This window comes from Hippocampus guttulatus, chromosome 17 (genome assembly GCF_054856545.1).
Source record: "Hippocampus guttulatus isolate MCC_2025c chromosome 17, RoL_Hgut_1.0, whole genome shotgun sequence".
NCBI lineage: Eukaryota > Metazoa > Chordata > Actinopteri > Syngnathiformes > Syngnathidae > Hippocampus > Hippocampus guttulatus.
This window is the reverse complement of record NC_141277.1, coordinates 3,403,245-3,421,216: the sequence shown is the minus strand read 5'-3', so window position 1 is coordinate 3,421,216 and position 17,972 is coordinate 3,403,245. Positions and strand designations below refer to the sequence as shown.

Genomic DNA, 17,972 nt, shown 5'->3' with positions numbered 1-17,972 from the left:
ACATTTACAAGATCTTGGTTGAAAGGTGAAAGAGTAAACAACACATGCACGCGGGGATCAGTCAATTTAGAGTTCAGCTTCATGTGGGAGCAACACCGTCTAGTGGTAAAACCATGAATGGTTACATTCATTCGTTTGCGTGTCACGTTTAAACGCTTAAATTGAAATGCTAAATGAAAAAGCGCGTGGGAATTTGTTATTTTTCTTCATCCTCAAATCTGGGGTGGCCGAGAGAGCTGTGTGTGTGGGGGGGGGGGTGTAGAAGCAACATAGCAAGCCTATTCTCATAGGTTTGTCAATTGCAGTCTCTAGTGGAAGGCCAATTTAAATGCATTTTCCATTCAATGTGCAAGGCTAAAACACTCATCATCCAATCAGACGTCCCCGTAACGTCACGTGTCTATCTATACAACTTCTCCCAGAGCTTCTTTCTTCCATGCGATAGGTGTGACTACATCGTTGTTATCCAATCAGACGTCGCAATAATGTCACATGTTTCTGCTTGACCAATGAGCAGCTGCAATTACTGGTTTGGCCGCACCCAAGTCGGGGTGATGGTGGAGAGGGAGGAGCCAAACTAGGGGGACGACAAGAGGGGGGGGGCAAAATTTCACCCTGCTATCGACAGATTCTGTGGACGAAAATAGCGGAATTTGCCTTGCTGCTTTTAACTGACAACGATTACATTTCATCACATCGTCTACGAGAGGGTAAGCTCCGCAGTGACTGGTTTTCGTCATTTGCCCGGCTGAACATGCGTCCTGACTCGTTTTACTTGCGCCGTATGTTTTAAAAGTAGATGCGAGCAAGCTAGCGTTGTTTTGCTAATATGTCGCTGCTTGATCAATGGAGGCTGCAGGGAAGTGGGTGTGCACTTTTTTTGGTTTGTTTTTGCGACACTCTGGCCGAACAAATCGTTTATTGTAAAAGTCCGCCGCTTACCCTAAGAAGAAGGAAATCATAGTCTTGGTGTGATTTAACCCATCTTATCTTAAGCTAACACAGGCCTGTGGAGCTTTATTGTACACTTGTAACAGCTGCTTGTCCTCCGTAGTTGTTTTCCCATTTACCGCAAGCAATAATGCTATATTTACTTATTTTTATGTCAAGAAGGTTTGTCCTGCATTGTAGTGTTCCCAAATTCTGAAGCCTATCATTAAGATATCATTTAAAACAGTTAAACAGCTCGTGTTTTGCAAGTTCAAGGTACTGCATTTAATTGGCATGCAAATACTGTACAGTATAAGGAGACATGAACACGAATAAGTTCTACTCACAAAAAGTTAGGGATATTTGGCTTTCAGGTGAAATTTATGGAAAAATGATAAACGTTCATGCTACAGTGATATAATATATGAAAGTAGGACATTTAAGTAGAGGTGATTTCCTCATCTCAAACAATTGAAACAAAAGTTTACAACAATTGTGTGTACACCACGACACAAACTTTCAACATCTTAATAACTCATCATGTGCCCTTGAGAATCAATTACAGCCTGACAACGACGTCTCATGCAGTTCATAAGCCGACTTATTGTCTGCTGCAATGGCATCCCCACTCTTCTTGAAGAGAAGCCCACAGGTCGACTCAGCTGATCTCACAGGTTTTCAAGAGGATTCAGGCCTGGGGAAAGTGCAGACCATTCCGTTTAAGGCACATCACGTTTCAGACCTGTGTCTTAGTGTTTACTTGGAAAACAGTTTGTTCCTTGCTCGTCAGTACTCTTTGTGCTTCCAGCTCATGCTATTTACATTAACATCTACTTGGGAACAGTACACTGTTCCTATCCAGTCATTAGCTGTTGCGCTTCCAGCTTTGGCATTGGCATTTACTTGGTTAAAAAAAATCATAAAAATAATTGCACATCCACTCAATATTGAATTGCTCCTGATGTACCGAGCTGCCAGACACTTTGTAGTGGGTTTACTGGTTCTATGGTTATCATCACACATTTTGTGACGTCCCCTTCAGCCCCTTCTCATGCTGGATGTGGATGAGTCCTTCAGTTAGCTTTCCGGATTGATGATAGAATGGCTGATAACTCCCACGTGAGTGAGTCAGTCTGGCTGTGTGTTGCTACCACAACAGTAACTGCACACATTATTTATGCATGTGCGTGCGTGCCTGCGTGTGCATGCATGTGTGCGTGCGTATGTGCGTGGGTGTTTCTTTTACTCACACTCTTGCCACACCCTCGACTGCAGTGCGTTTCAAAATGAAGCCCTCATCTATATCCATTCACAGCCCCACTATACTACGTCTGGCCTGGCCTGTGCAGTCACCTGCAGATGAAAGCCTCACCATAAAACTTGCGCGCTATCCTTCTGGCCAACCTGTAGTACCAAATGCCTGACATAGCTTGTGCGTGTGCGTGTGTGTGTTACGTGCCTTAACAAAGTTAAACTGGATGGAAAGCATCAGGTGGCACATTAGCACCTGCCTGTTTCACCCTATTTGTACAAGCCAGATATTGTGCAGCGGAAATTCCACTGCTAAGCTTATTTCTTTTAAATTTACTCTCTACATTTCATAAACTACACTGATTTACAGGCTGATGCATACAACTTAGCTGCGTGCGCCTTTTAACACTGACTGTACTGCTACGATCTTAGCCCACAGCTGCTCTTACATAACAGTAATCTTCACAAGACCATCCCGTTCCCCTGGCAACGAGTTGGGTCTCCATAGAGATGGCACTCTCAAGCAGGACTGGGGAATTGCCAAACCACCTCACCCCTGCTGTCCCCTGGGCCCATGTTTTTGAGGCGGGATGACGAGTTGTGATATGACACATCTTATCTGCCTCGTGGGCGGGAGAAAGCTTCCTTTATCTGCTGACGCTATTGTTGCTAACGGTTTTGTGTTACGTGTTAATTTTATATTTTGTCACAATAACAATTTTTAGGACATTTTCTCAGCAACTATTGTTTTAAACGATTAGAGCATTTTTTATGCCACTGATGTAGTGATAATATTAGAGCAAAAATAATATCCTTTTTAAAGGGGATGTCAAGTCAAAAAAATTCTTCCAACAATATGTTGCCACCCCCACCAGCCAAAACACAGTATTCTGATTAATATGATGTTTGTGGAATATGAATGAAGTAGCATAAGCTATTTTGCCACTTGCTGCCGACTGAAAATGACACCGTAGTGCCTAAAGGGTCAGATAATGTTCAATCATGGCACATCTCTTTTCTGTGTTGTGGCATGTGGCATCTGTTTTGGTCATGTGACGTTCACTAGCTGATAAAATGACTTAAATATAAAAAGTCCTCTTTGTCAAAATACGTCCCCTTTAACTCTGCTCTGCAGAGACTGCACACAGGATGCAAAAGTAGACAGTGCCCAGGCTTGTGTTGAAATCTAATCAGTGACTGAGGACAGACAAAATTGGATTACTTTGGTTCAGTGCAGCACTGTGACGGAACTTTGGGCTGAGCATCTTTTATTATTAATTCCCGCTGCCAGAACAAGTTCATTATCCTTGCACGTTTGCACTTGCAGAAGTCAGACAGAGTCTAATCACCCGTTGGCTTGCTTCATCTCACGAGCACACCATGTTTGAAAAAAAAACTATTTTTAAAAACAATTTGCGCTTGACATGATTCCAGGAAACACACAAGTGGAAATCAATGGCAAACCTCTCAGGGCAGTCACGTGACAGGAAGTAGCATTTACATCTGATGAGAGGTGATGCTGACTTGCATATACACATTTTGTCCCAAATTTATTTTGCACATTTGAGATGTGAGGGAGAGGAAACGGCGGAATACACTCCACCATGGGGCACATAAGGACAAATAAGCATTTACAGCTTTGGTTAATTTTAGGCCCGCAACAACAAATTGATCATATTGAGGCAAGGTAATGTTAGTCTTTCTTGGTGCTTGTGTATATTAATTTGCTGTAACTGTCACTGTCCTTTGTAGGAGGCCAGGCCAGGATGAACGGCGATTCAGGTGCCGGCGTGGTGACGGCCCACCCTCCCGCCACCGCCCCCCACAAGGAGCGTTATTTCGACCGGGTGGTGGACGAGAGCAGCCCAGAGTACCAGCGCGAGAGGAATGTGGCGCCCGCCCTACGCCAGGACTTCAACATGATGGAACAGAAGAAGCGGGTCTCCATGATCCTGCAGAGCCCGGTCAGTGGGGGAGTTCGCTGCCTTGATCGACTATATCAAATGTTTCCAACACCATTTCTAATTGCGTGCCAAGGAGTTAAAAATACAAACTAGGAGTGCCACCGTCAAATATTCTTAGAATCGATTATACACCCACACACACACACACACACACACACACACACAAAATTCCATTCTTTACAGGTATCCACTGTTTTAAAAGATGTCTGTTGTGATGTGTGAAAAGCTTCTGCGGTATTTCCATGTTGGAGGCATGCTGTATTTCCGATGGCTTCACTTTGCAGGTGTTCTGCGATGAGCTGGAGTCCATGATCCAAGATCAACTGAAGAAGGGCAAGACGCCCACCAGCCTGCTGGCACTGCAGCAGATTGCTGATTTCATGACCACCAGCATGCCCTCCATGTGTCCTGCTGCGCCGCAGGGGGGTATGGCAGCGCTCAGCATGAGTAAGTCGGACTCTCTGTCTGTCTGTAGTCCATTACCACACTATTTGTTTTATTTGCCAAAACATTATGTCCGTTTGGTGATAGTTTCCCATAGTTGTTGGTCCACTTTTGATTTCCTTTGCCTTTTTCCACAATAATTTTGTTCTTGGTTGTGATTCAGGGCTATCGTTAACATGTTTGGCAATGGCCGTACCCCCTGCTCCCTTCTTTTTTTTTTTTTTTTTTGCTCATATATAAACACTTTTCTTCAGGTTTGGGTATGGTGACTCCGGTGAACGATTTGCGTGGGTCGGATTCTATCTCATATGACAAAGGAGAGAAGCTTCTCAGATGCAAGCTGGCGGCCTTCTACCGGCTCACAGACCTGTTTGGCTGGTCGCAACTCATCTACAACCATCTCACGGTAAGATGATTTTCAGTGAAACGCCAAATTGGTGGAACCACTCTCTAATTGGAACTTCCTTTCTGTCCTCCAGGTAAGGGTGAACTCAGACCAAGAGCGTTTCCTGATTGTGCCTTTCGGGCTCCTGTATAGTGAAGTCACCGCGTCCAGCCTGGTAAGTCTTGATCACTGTTTCAGCTCTGATTTTCTGATGCTTTTTGTCGTGTTTTATCATTCCATTTTGAATCCTTTGTCCTTCAGGTGAAGATTGACCTGTCGGGTGACATCATAGATCGGGGAAGTACAAACCTCGGCGTCAACGGGGCTGGCTTCAATTTGCACGCCGCCATCTATGATGCACGGCCGGAAATCAATTGCGTCGTCCATATACACACGGCTGCAGGTGCAGCGGTAAGTCTGGAAATAAACTTTTGGAAATGTTTTTTAGCGCAAATATCCAAGAAAAATGTGCAACGCTAAAATTACAATTCCAGGTGTCAGCTATGAAATGTGGCCTGCTCCCCATCTCGCCTGAGGCTCTTGCCCTCGGTGAGGTGGCCTACCATGACTACCAAGGCATCCTGGTGGACGATGAGGAAAGAGTTGTCATTCAGAAGAACTTGGGCAAAAATGCCAAGGTACCATCTCAATGTGCGCTGTTGTTCATATTCTTTAGTTTTCATCCGAAGACACTTTCATGTCCTCCTTACACCTCAGGTGCTTATCTTGAGGAACCACGGTTTGGTGTCTGTGGGCGAAACTGTTGAGGAAGCATTCTATTACATCCACAACCTGGTCAATGCATGTGAGATTCAGGTGAGAGAAATTGATTCTTTTTTTTATTTTTAACTTTATGGTTCATTAAAAGCCCAATATGCGCTCTATGCTGATGAGGGAGGGTGCTCGAGAAACTACTGATGCCCATGAATCTGGAACGTTATTTGCTGTACTTGGCAAAAGTACGATTCAAACAGCCTGGTTTGAGTGCTATATTGCAAAGGTGTACCTTCTCAAATGCATATACTGTATCTCACCTGTTTTTTTAAAAAAAAATTAGATTCTTCATCATGCTTCCTTTATTTTTCCTGAAGGTGCGAACACTGGCCAGCGCTGGAGGCCCAGATAACCTGGTGATGCTTGACCCAGGCAAGTACAAGTCCCGTCCTCGCGTTCCCGAGCCTGCCGGCGACGGGTCCTCTGTCCAACCTAAGTGGCTTGTAGGGGAGCAAGAGTTTGAAGCTCTCATGCGAATGCTCGACAACCTGGTACGCCACACTGAAACATTTTGAGTTTGACAGGAGTTTTACACGCCCTTAATCATGACTGTCTGCTCCCCATCAGGGCTATAGAACTGGCTACCCTTACCGCTGTCCAGCACTGCGAGACAAAGGTAAAAAGTACAGTGAGGTGGAGAACGCTTACTCAGCCGGTTACTCATACGGCGAGGACAGCGACTCGGGTGCTCGCTCCCCAATGAAACACAGCTTCCAGCGCGGCCAGCGTGACAAGACCCGCTGGCTCAATGCCGGCGGTCGGCCCGATGAGCCCGGCGAGGACGGGCCCGACGGCGGCAGCCCCAAGTCCAAGCCTAAGGTGTGGACGAACATAACACACGATCACGTCAAACCCTTGCTGCAGTCTCTCTCGTCCGGTGTCTGCGTGCCAAGCTGTATAACCAACTGCTTGGTCTGTGCCTACCTTATTGTTCATAGTATACGTTTGTGTATATATGTGTGTGTGTGTGTGTGTGTGTGTGTGTGTGTGTGTGTGTGTGTATACAGTAGCTGCCATGTTGGTGGCAGTTGGTCAAAATCTTGGTGTACTGGGCTGTGAGGGGAAAAGTTTTGTTGCCTTATTGCTAACAAAAAAGCATCATAAAAAGTTTCAAATACATATTTTTCCATTTATCAGGTCCATTTAGATCACTAAAACCAGACTTTTTAAAAAGCATGACGACTCAACTCCTATTGACATGAGATTCTTTCACATTTGTTTTTAAGTTTTTAAATGTATAAGTAACTCCACTTTACTCAGTATTTTCCTCCTTTGCAGAAATCACTTTTTTCAGTTTTTTTTGACAGTTTAAAATATGGGGATGAGAATGCTACATTGAGGTGGAGAAAGATTTTTTTCCCCTGCAAAAACGTAAAGAAAGTCAATTAAATTCAACTGCAAACAAATCCGAATTAGCTTAATCAAGAATTCGCTCTAAATACAAAATTAAAATGTTACTTGTATGAAAACTACCTCATCAAAAACTGCAGGGCAATTTGGGGATATATAATAAAGTATATAAATGGGTTAATTAGCAAATTTTGCCATTTTACTGCTGAAAACTCATTGCAGAATTAGGAAAGTGAAAACTGAAGATTTGCAGAATTCAGTAGATTGCATGGAATTATCCATCGCTGGCATAAAAGCAAGAGTTCAGACCATTCTGAGATTCTCCCATCCTTGTAAATACAATATCAAAATACTGTAGTTGTTCCTAGTGTTGATACATGTTTACAAGTATTTTTAAAGTCTCTTCCAGACTTGCTTTAATCATTGTGTAGCTTATTCTTCCCCCCACAGTCCTTGAATGCGTCACGATGGCCGACCAGCTGCCCCACCGCATGCCCCACTGCATGTGTGGGTCGTGAAATGCGTTGTTGTGGTTGTTGAGGATGTTTTTCCCAGAGGAGCGAGCAGCAGAGGGCGCTCATCGCTCTGCTACGCACTTTATTTTACATTTCCTTATTAAGCTAAACGAGTGAATTGCTTGCATACTTTAAGACAGGCGGAATGCCCCTTTTCAGGATAATGCAGCTTGAATTTATGATTTGCCTTTTCCCCAAAAAAGAAAAAAAAAGAAAATAGCAATTGCTTCTAATTAAGTTTATTATAATTTTCTTTTAATTCTGCATGATTGGCAGCGGGGATGGGGAAACGTTAATTTGATCTGGCTTTATAAAAATGAATTATCTCCTGTTGGAAAAAGTAGGAGATGTTGTGTTGTGATGCTCTTCCTCAGTGAGTATATATCTTGTGTTTACCTGTCCATCTTCATGCTTAACACACCTTCCTTCCCCTTGTCTTCATTTAATTCCAATCCCGCGTTTAAAATTCATGAGCTTCCTGCAGGCACAATTTTTAAGAAGAAAATAATTCTTGCATGAAAGCTGGATTTTTCACCTGCTGCTCATTCTTCTTTTTGTGTTTGAAACCAATTTCGTTTTATCACAATCCTGCTGATCATTACCAGTTTTTTTTCACAAAGAGGATCCTGGGGCTACCTCTACAAATGCTGTATTCCTACAAATAGTGCTGTTGGTGGGTGATGTTTATTGACTGAACAAACAGGTGTGAGGTCATTATTTTTTGAGGGAGGGACTATTTTGAAGAAACAAAGTAAAAGTTACCCAATGTTATAGCACCATCATCTCCCTCCCGCTCCTCACCCGATCCTTCTCTCTTCTACTCTTCATTCTCATGCTGTGATGTCAATACCACATGATCTTGTTTTTTTTTAAATTGATTTGGTTTAGTAAACATCACTGATGATTGGGGAACAAAGTAGTGTGAACATAATTTTAATTCAGGTCAATATAAGATCATGTGAATGAGCCAGACCCATATTTGTCATTTGGGTGGGGTCTTTAAACTCAGCGATCCCAAACCGATTCAGCTGCCCCCTAATTTTCGTAATGCTAGCGGTCGATCGGAACAAAATATATTTTAATCGATGACTCACTTCATTCCAGTCATTTTTTCATGCCAAGCCATTTTTGTATTTTTTCAGTTGAGCATGTTGATTTTAGTTGTAGTGAAGCCTGCAAAAACTGGTTGTCTGTGTATCATTTCAGTTTGATTCTCAGCTTCTTGCCTCTCTTTTGTTTTGACTTTGTTGTTGTTGTGTGGCGTTCGCAGTGGACTAAAGAGGACGGAATGCGTCAGGCCGCCGTGGCCAATCAGTTCATCCCGATGAACACCAATCCCAAAGAAGTACTGGAAATGAGGAATAAGGTAGCCTTGGATTCTGTTCCTGATCATTCCTCATCATCTTTATTATGACAGTTTATCCATTCTTATGATATTTGTGTCTTTTTAGATCCGTGAGCAGAATCTGCAGGACATTAAGACCGCAGGACCTCAGTCTCAGGTTCTGTGTGCTGGCTCGGTGGTGGAGCGCAATTTTCAGCAGGTCGGTGCCGCAATTTCACTTCTGTCCCGACCTGGAGAGGAAGGAATATTGGCTCCTATTTTATTGTATAATTACTTTTAATTGCTTTATACATCACAAATTGATCAAAATATTATTGTGGGTGTACATATGCATACATCAAGAAATGCCGCATTTCCACCAAGTAGGCGGGATATAATCAAGAGGAAGGTAAAACATGGGCTACCTCCATCAAGCCCAAACATGCCCGATCCTGTCGATGTTGATAATGCGCATTACAAAATGCCTTCAAACTGCGACACTGCAAAACTCTCCGTTTGTTGGGTCGCTGCCCCACAGCAAGTGGACTGACATGACAAAAAAGACCAAATGAATTCCTTCGTGTGCACCTTAGTCCGGATCTGTGCCAACATGTAATGGTTTCATGGGTGGAAACGTCACCTCCTACATTTCATGATTTGTGCTTGGCTAAGCTGAAGCACAGGAAAACGTTCTGTCGGCTTTTATGCCAACGAGTGTGGGTGGCTCCTTCTTTTTAGGTAGTCTGCCACTGTGGTCGGTACACCTAAGGTAAGGTGCCAAAAAAAATGGGCTGTCTTTTTGGTACCCTTAAAAACCTTTAAACAACAAAAACAGAAAGAAATTGATGGTTCCTTGGTGGAAATGGAGCTAAAATACTGTCACTTTCCAGGTCGGGAGCCCTTGATACCAAAAAAGCTGCAATAAGTGAACATTGGGCGCTATATTATGATGTCATAATTCTGTTCATATTGGGATAAGCTTTGGCAGGCTTCATGGAATGTTGAGCGCAAAAAAAAAAAAAAAAGAGGACTTCTGGGTGCATGCGTTCATCGCCATCTGTTGGGGAGTATTTCCGCTTCCAGGATACAAGGCAAGAGCAGGATGGCAGGGCAATGAACACAACTGCTATGTAGTTGAGTTTGTTGATATTAGAATTCACTTTCATACGAGCAGATGCCGCTTTGAAGCATGGTGTCGCTTCACTTTGCATGCGGATGGAGCTTTCCTTGCATGTTTGCTTCAGTGGATGCGCAGGTGTATTTCAACTAAATACAATCCCACTCCTATCAACTGTTATAAAGTCACTAAGTCTCCATCTTCTAATAAAGCCAAGACCATGTTTTCCAGAAATAGTGGTGACAGTGTATTTATTAAATAAATGCCACACCTTAAAAACACTTGCTGCATGCATACTCCTGGCCACTATATGAGGAAATTTGGGAGGGGAGGGAGTGCGCTAAAGTGAGTTGTGCTATGATACTGCTAGTGCGCAACTTTTCCGCCTTTGCATGCGTGTATCAAAATTCCCGCTTGCTAACATGAGTCTGCTGCCCCCGTCTACCTCCTTCTGCCCTCACTGGGTTTACTATTGCAGGATGCCCCTCTGTCTGACTGTACAGACACTATTGATGCCCTCGATGCCTCCGAGGGGTCCTATAGTCCTGCTAGATCTATTAGAAAGGTACTTGCAGCTCCAGTCACTAATCTGTTCCTCACATCGTCTCTCACAGGGGAGTCGGTCGCCATGCTTGTATGACGTCTATGAAGGAGGCTATGCTCTGTGCAGTAGTGACTTTTGCCTCTTTCATGCAGAGACCCTGCAAATTTGCAGCGTGTTATCCACCTTTGCGCCTCACCCACAATCCAGCAAAGTAGGATTGTCGCAACCGTGTGCGCTTTTCCACAGCAACACCAAATCTTAAAATTTGATCCTCAGATTGGGCCAGCATTCTGGGTGACGTATAAAGCACTTAAAGATCAACTGTGAAATAATTTTAGCAAATCCCAAATTAAACATTTTATGTCACAAGTAATTAAACAAAATGCATTAAATATTTTCTGTTTCGTAAATAATGCTGCCTTTACTGGAATCCGAACTGCCGGGAAACGTTAGCTTTCACAAGCGATGTAAATGTCACATTTCAGCTTTTGTCTTGATCTCCGACCATCATTTTGAAGTGTCTTTCTGTTTTGCCGTTTGCCTTCTCATGTTTGTCCCAAAAGGGGGAGCTGGTGACTGCGTCCAAGGCCATCATCGAGAAGGAGTACCAGCCCAAGGTGATTGTCAGCAAGCAGGGGCCCAACCCCTTCAACAAGTTCACCGATCAAGAGCTGGACGAGTATCGTCGAGAGGTTGAGCTGAAGCAGAAAGGACCTGAAGGTAAAATGGCTACTGCGATCGCTATGGTTGTTGTGCATGACAAAGATGCTCTCCCTGAGGCTGTGAGTCGCATAACGGGGCGACGTCGCAGTAGTCTGATTGGACCGTCTTCCATGTGCCAGTGGCATCATTTGCGAACAGATTAGTTTGGGGGGGAAAATGGAAGTCGGCAAGATTCATCTGACGGACCATTTATGTACGTCTGTCTTTGCTGTTGTTTCGGTTAGTAACAGAGTTAAAACGGACTCTGTGGAAGGATAGCATCTGTTAACTGGGATATAGTTACTGCCGATTATTTTTGTGGGGATGGGGGAGCATCTATTTGAGGTAGTGCTCATTGTCTGAATGTGTTGCGCACCATATGTCCATCTGAAACAATACCTAAACTTGATTTAGCGCTGACATACAGCAGTAGTTTCCTCTGAACCTTTGTTTTACTGTTGCTAGAATACAAAGATTTGAAATCAGAACACTTTTTGGGTCATGCTGCATTGTTCCAGATCCGAAGAGCCGTTGTGTTATAGTATCGATAATATAGTGGGTATGATGTCTCCCCGCCTACACGTGCGCTGCCAACATGGATTCACAGTGCAGGAAGAAGGCGATTGTAAGGAAGCACTTTCCTCCAAGCTGGAAAGCGCGCAGACTGTTGAAGCCCCTGCCGTGCCCTCTGCAGCCGGCACAGCAACAGCCTCCGGGCAGGGCTGTTCGACCCTTGGCCTTGCTGATGCGGTACCCCCGGACTCCCCCCATAAGGAGTTCCACTGCGCCGTGCTGCGAGCCCTCAGTAAGGAGGCGGATCAGGCTGAAGGTACATGAGGCGAAGCGGAGGCGATCCTGCCCTGTCCTTTCTCCCCTCTCTGGGTGGGTCCTGAGTCTGCTGCTCCCCTCCCCGCCCCGCCCCCAAACTCCCTCGCTCTGATGTCGAAGGCATCCGAGAATTCTGCAGATTGGAACGGGGAGCCGAGGACGCCCGGGTGCTCGCTCCTCGCACCCAAGCGTGCCTTTTGCTGTGGTATGCTGTGCTTAGCCCCTCCAATCAGAACAGCCCGTATTTGGACTGGAACGGTGATGCTTCTTCCTGCTAACCCTTCCCCGATTGATGTCTGTTGGTGTTCACTCTCTCCTGCACCGTTGACTCAAATTCAAGCCGACACATGTGGACAACGTTGTTGGTACCCTAAAAGAAGACAATCTACCCTTCTTTGCTTTTCAATACATTTGTATTTATTATTGCTTTTGTCAGCTTCAATTTTCCCTCTGTGCTAAATGTGGCCTTTTCTTTCTACCAAGGATTTTGTCCATGTGTCTTCAGTGTTGGGGACATTTTTAAGGGGGGGGGGGATTTCAACTGCAGCTTAATGGTTGATGCCCTCTTGACTGAAGTCATTCTGTCTTTTCTATTTTGCCTGGTGGTCAAATAATTTCCATCTTTCTTTCTTCTTTTCGTCCGTCTTTTCCCCAGATCATGAGCAATTACCAGAATCAGAGGAAGGGGCTGAGGCCAAAGACCCAAAGGCCACCTGTACGCCACCCAGCACTCCAGTCAGAGCAGAGGAGGGTAAGGTTGGCCCAATTATTTCTTCTGGGGCTCCGGTTGGCCCGTCTTGATTTAAACATGGCCTCCACCAGTCCTCCAGGCTGGGTGGAGGACATCTCCGGTGGTCTTCTCGAGGGCAATATGGCGTGTCCAATGCATCTGTGTGGCTGTTTAAATGTTTTAATCGCATTACGATTGTTCTGTGTTTGGGTAATAATAGGCCAAGAGGCAAAATTCGTGCAATTGTCAAAATAACAGGAAAAAGGAATTCAAACATTAAAAATACTTCATAAACAATTTCAAGTCACATTCTTGTCTTATCTTGCTTGACTCAATCATTAGCTTATTTTTTTTTCAACGTCAAGGCTAAACAAATGTCTACTTCGTTCTTTAGATCAGTGGCGAAAACGTCAAATTTTGTTGTTTACCTTGAGGTTCACTAGCAAGAGCCCATATAGACTACTCCTAAATAACACAAGTAAAGGAAAAGTATTTAATTTCCTAGGATAGTTCTTACATAGAATGTTGAAATGAAACAGTGTCTAAAAAGGTAAATGACACTTCACATCTGTCGGGGAGCCAATTCAGGGGCCAATTCGTTAATTGCTGTCTATTGGAGTGGAGGCCACTGTTTGAGGAAAAACGTTTACAACAATTAAAAAAAAAAAAAGTACAATTGTTACTAAAACTTTTTTTTTTGTTTATATTCCTTTGGAACGGATTATATTTTCATTATTTCCTATGGTAGAAATTGTTCGAAAAGTATGAATGAAAGTCATTTCTTATGCTGAGTTTACAAAATATAGCCAGAGGCGTATGCGCTTCCTCTTGGTCTTTATTACAGTTGGATTACACCTGTGTCACAGCGGCATCCAAAGTGTACGAAATAATTGATTTGTAATTCTGTAGTTGAAATCAAGATGAGCGTGAAGCGGTGTGCAGCTTTGACATCAGCTGTAATCCAAGATGTGAGCTGTTGTTCTATTACATGCCTTCCCCCTTGATCCTCCGCCTTCCATCGTCCATGTCGTTGGGGTCCACTAAGAAAGGCGGGCCGCCATTCTTTTCCCCCCTACCACCCCAAATTTTTCATTTTATTTTTATTTTTTCATTTTAACACTGTGCCTGTGGTTTGATCTGCATAGACATTTGTTTCTACTTGTGCTTCTTTTCTTCTTTGTGGCTGCGATTACAATCAGGAGATGGAAATGCAAAAGAGTACCTGTTACCATAGTAAGTACGCAGAGTTCCACCACCCCCATCGAATGACCCACCGCCAAACCATCTCCATGCGTGTCTTCCGACACGCCCCTCCTCTTGCTGCATGCCTGTAGCGCTCGTGCTCTGTGGACTAATGACTCCGTGGCTCTTAAAGCTCCTCCCGGATGTGAGTGAGGTTTATTTCAGAGCTCCCCCAACTCAAATCAGTTGAACGAAAAACGACCCCAAAAAAAACGGTTTCGCTGTGGCCGTTTTGTTCACATGATGAAATTATTTTGCCAACAAACAGCCTTTTAATGCGTAAACTAAGTAAAGCATAGCAGATGATTCTGAAGTAACCCTCACTCCCCACCATTTTGTTAGTAGCTAACCTTGCTCCCTGCCAATGACCCACTGTTGCAAAATAAACACATTTTGCCTCTCAAAACGGTCGGGTGAAATGCTGAATGTATTTTTTTTCCCCATGTTTTATATTGCAGATGTCTCCTTCACCAGGTACACAAGTGCCTTATTTGAGTGTGCGTGTGTGGCTTCCTGCTGTTGGCTTTTTTATGCTGTCGCGCTTGGAAACGCTGCTCCAAGGCCAAAAGCTGTTTGAATGTGTCTGTGTGTGTGAGTGTGTGGGAGAGGACTGGTTGTGTCGTCGGCTTAATAGTATTAGACTAACATTGTTCTGTCCCCAACTAACAGTTAATCTAAATTTGAGTGTTGTATTTAAGTTACACTAAAGTAACGTTAATATTCCGATGCATAGTTAAGAGTATTTCTTTATGCAACGTAACTTTAGTGATTTCATTGCAAGCAGCGTAGTTCACAACCGGACGTGACGTAATGAAAACGGAAGACGTGGAAGCCGGAAGTAGAGCGATAGATCGTCACCAAGAGAGAAACGTATGGTAGTCAAGTTTAATCCAGCACAATCCACAGACATCTCACGCCTTTGGTAGCATCGTGGATATGTACAAGTTCGCGTCTTTACCGATGAGCAGTTCTGTCATACTTTCTGTTAGAAAATGCTGTTCCGCAACATGCATAAAAGACATGTTAGGATTTGAGCTAGCGCTCCCTAATTGCATTAGTTTCGCGGTCGAGGCAATGTTAGCTAATTGGTTGTGAACGAAAAGCGTTTTTATATACACTGCGAATTCAGTTTGTTTTTTATTGTAACATCTGTGCATGGTGTGAATTGAAGGTAATTTCGCCTCACCTTGTATGTTACAGTTTAATCTTTTTCTCCATTAAACCTGTGGACTAAGAATAACGTCTTCAGAGTCGTGGTGTAGAAAATGGAGTTTAGCTGACTGTCCAAATCTGGCCGAGACAGTACAAACATTAAAATTGATATTTTCTTTGGTAGCTGTGAGAGCGTCATGTGGCTGGTCATTTCATTTAAACCTGCAGCATAATTTCAGATGCAATTATCCTCCTGCGACCCTTTGAAGCAGTTTTTCATTTCTAACTTGGAGCTTCTGAGAAGTTCCGTAGTTGAAGGGAAATTTGATGAGGATACACTCTTAGATTAGGATCAGGTCTGTGTAACTAGAGCAGGTGGCTTGACGCGTTTCAGGTCTCAGGAGGTTAAGAATGTTGCCGTGTGGTGTTGTTGACCTCACTTGTGTGGTTTTGCTTTCTTAACATTTGAAAGCGCCAAAGTAGTCTAGAGCAGAATATAATATACATATTTTTGTCTATATACACAGGGTGGAAATGATCAAAGGATTGGCACTTGTTAAGATTTTGCTGCTTAAATGAAGGTAAAGCTAAACGATGGAAAGAGCACTCTGATTTCCTCATATCGTGGTCGGCCCTTATTCTTGACTCGACTTCAAAGTATCCCCATCATCAGTTCTGTGTACAGCATCCTCTTCTCTGCTTCGTTCAGGTTTTTCTTCCCTAGCTTTAAATTTGTGGGCCTTTTTTGACACCCAAAAATCAGCTTTACAAATGACGTTTTGCGTCGAGGCAAAGCATCCTCAGCGAAACATGGCGGTGCCAGTCGCCATGTTAATTAAAGCCCACACGTTATGGAGAAAGAATCACCATTGCGCTACTGTGTAGCAATTTGTTAATTGGGGTGCCCTGTCTATTAGAGTGGAGGCCACCGTTTGAGGAAATAGTGTTTTGTGTGGTTTTTTTTTTAATGCTGGCAAGATTATGAGCAGTATTTTTTTTCCAAACAATATATCTCCAAAGCCGGAAAGTAGCGCTATTGAATTTGTCCTCTCATTCCGCGTTGGTGCCATTTAGCAAATGAGAGGAAAGGTGATTGCGGGAGGTGAATAGCAGAAAATGACAACTTTAACTGACAGTGCGGAAAGGAGTTAACACTTCTGCGATGGCTGAAGGTGGAGAATTGTGACTGTCGTTCCCATTTCGTGTTGGTGTCTCTTAGACAGAAACTTGACTGAAGGATGGATGAAAAATCCAGAATTTTACAGGCAGTGTTACACTTGCCTCCGAACGCGGAAAATGGCACAGTCAACTTGGTTCCCTCATTCTGTGTCAGTGTGGTTTGTACAGAGCTGCGACTTGGGGGGGAAATTTTGGGGTTTTCCGGGCAGGTAAAGGGGGCTTGTTTCTTTCACCAGCTTGGTAGGTGTGTGAGTGTGAGCTCAATAGTAGCCCCTTTCTATCATGAACCATTGCCACTGTCTCCCATCAGAGACCTTGCCGGAGCCGACATTTAAGGACGACAGTGACGCCGCCACCCTGAAACAGACCCTCCCCGACTTAACCCCCGATGACCCGTCCGATGCCCCAGCGCTTCCCGTCGAGGACTCTGACGCCGTCCCCGCCCCTGCTGCCACCGAAACTGCCGATGATGTCGAAGAACCTGCTGCTGCAGACGCAGAAGGCGACGAGTCTCCCAGCAAGTCACCTTCCAAAAAGAAAAAGAAGTTCCGCACTCCTTCCTTCTTGAAGAAGAACAAAAAGAAGACAGAGTCCTAAGTATGAGCTTCCTCAAGCTTTTACCCGCTTTTTTTTTTGTTTTGTTTCAATACCACTAGTCGCTGGCTTTTTAACCTTTAGTTTTCCTTTAGCGCGTGCCAATTTTGTATACAGTGTGGGAAAAAAAAGTTAGTTAGGGTATGATGCCTCCTGTCTTTGTCCATTCTGCTAGCCTTTTTTTTTTTTAAATGCATGTCTAATAAGACGCACCAAGTGCAAAGCAAAGCCAGTTATTGTAACCACCAGAATGTATTTGGATTGTATAACAATATAAAGAAAGTGTCTTTTAAGATTAAAAAAAACAAGTCAACGCAGAAAGAAAAAGCCACTCATTTCAAAGTTAAACTTGCAAAAAGTACTAATGAAGTGACTGCGGCGAACGTATACGAGCTAATTAACAACCTGTCAGTTGTGGGCTTTATTCCTGTGGTTGCTTTACTATGAAGGAATGTGTACAAAGATATACAAACATTGATTTACGTGTATGTTATTTTTTTTCTGAATATTACATGTTTTATTTTGTCACACGCTGTAGACAACCATTGTTAGCTTGCTGTGAACCACTCTTTATTTTTCATTTTTTATCTTTAAACACACTCTGCAAACTATTTTAATGTATTTGCCTTTTAGGTCATGTATGTGCCGTAGACAAACAATCCTGTGTTACAACTCCGTCATCTTTTAATAAAACTACAATAAAGTAAAATAAATCACTCACCCTTTAAATCTGCCTGATTGATTTGACTTACCTGCTTTTATCCATGCAAGCCATAAGCTTTGTTAGCATCTTTTTCTTGAAAATTAATTTCTGTAATTTGTCTTTGCGATTCCATGGCCATCACATGTTCCCTCTGGTACCTAAACCACTCTCTGGGTTGATTTGCTTCTAGGTTATATGCCAGGTGTGTATTATATGAACAAAATCGAATTATATAATTTATATT

The 17,972-nt window shown here is 43.5% G+C and overlaps 1 protein-coding gene across 14 annotated transcripts; it reads left to right on the top strand.

Moving 5' to 3' along the window:
* Window positions 1–589: 589 nt before the first annotated feature.
* add1 (adducin 1 (alpha)) lies at window positions 590–17,754 on the top strand. 14 transcript variants are annotated; one of them, XR_015103457.1, is made up of 20 exons: window positions 590–710; window positions 3,934–4,145; window positions 4,430–4,592; window positions 4,844–4,995; window positions 5,069–5,149; window positions 5,236–5,385; window positions 5,469–5,612; window positions 5,692–5,790; window positions 6,066–6,239; window positions 6,316–6,660; window positions 8,884–8,979; window positions 9,065–9,157; window positions 10,533–10,619; window positions 11,162–11,318; window positions 11,908–12,129; window positions 12,784–12,879; window positions 14,058–14,091; window positions 14,559–14,574; window positions 15,780–15,833; window positions 16,742–16,804. XR_015103457.1 is itself a non-coding variant. In XM_086134598.1 (19 exons), exons 2-18 carry the CDS (start codon window positions 3,948–3,950, stop codon window positions 15,829–15,831), a joined length of 2,325 nt encoding a protein of 774 aa, XP_085990724.1. In that variant the 5' UTR covers window positions 590–710; window positions 3,934–3,947; the 3' UTR covers window positions 15,832–15,833; window positions 16,742–16,886. The 14 variants fall into 14 exon arrangements, 12 of the variants coding, with proteins under 12 accessions (XP_085990724.1, XP_085990729.1, XP_085990727.1 ...); XR_015103458.1 differs by lacking the exon at window positions 14,559–14,574 and having other exon boundaries at window positions 16,742–16,837; XM_086134598.1 differs by lacking the exon at window positions 14,058–14,091 and having other exon boundaries at window positions 16,742–16,886.
* Window positions 17,755–17,972: the final 218 nt, after the last annotated feature.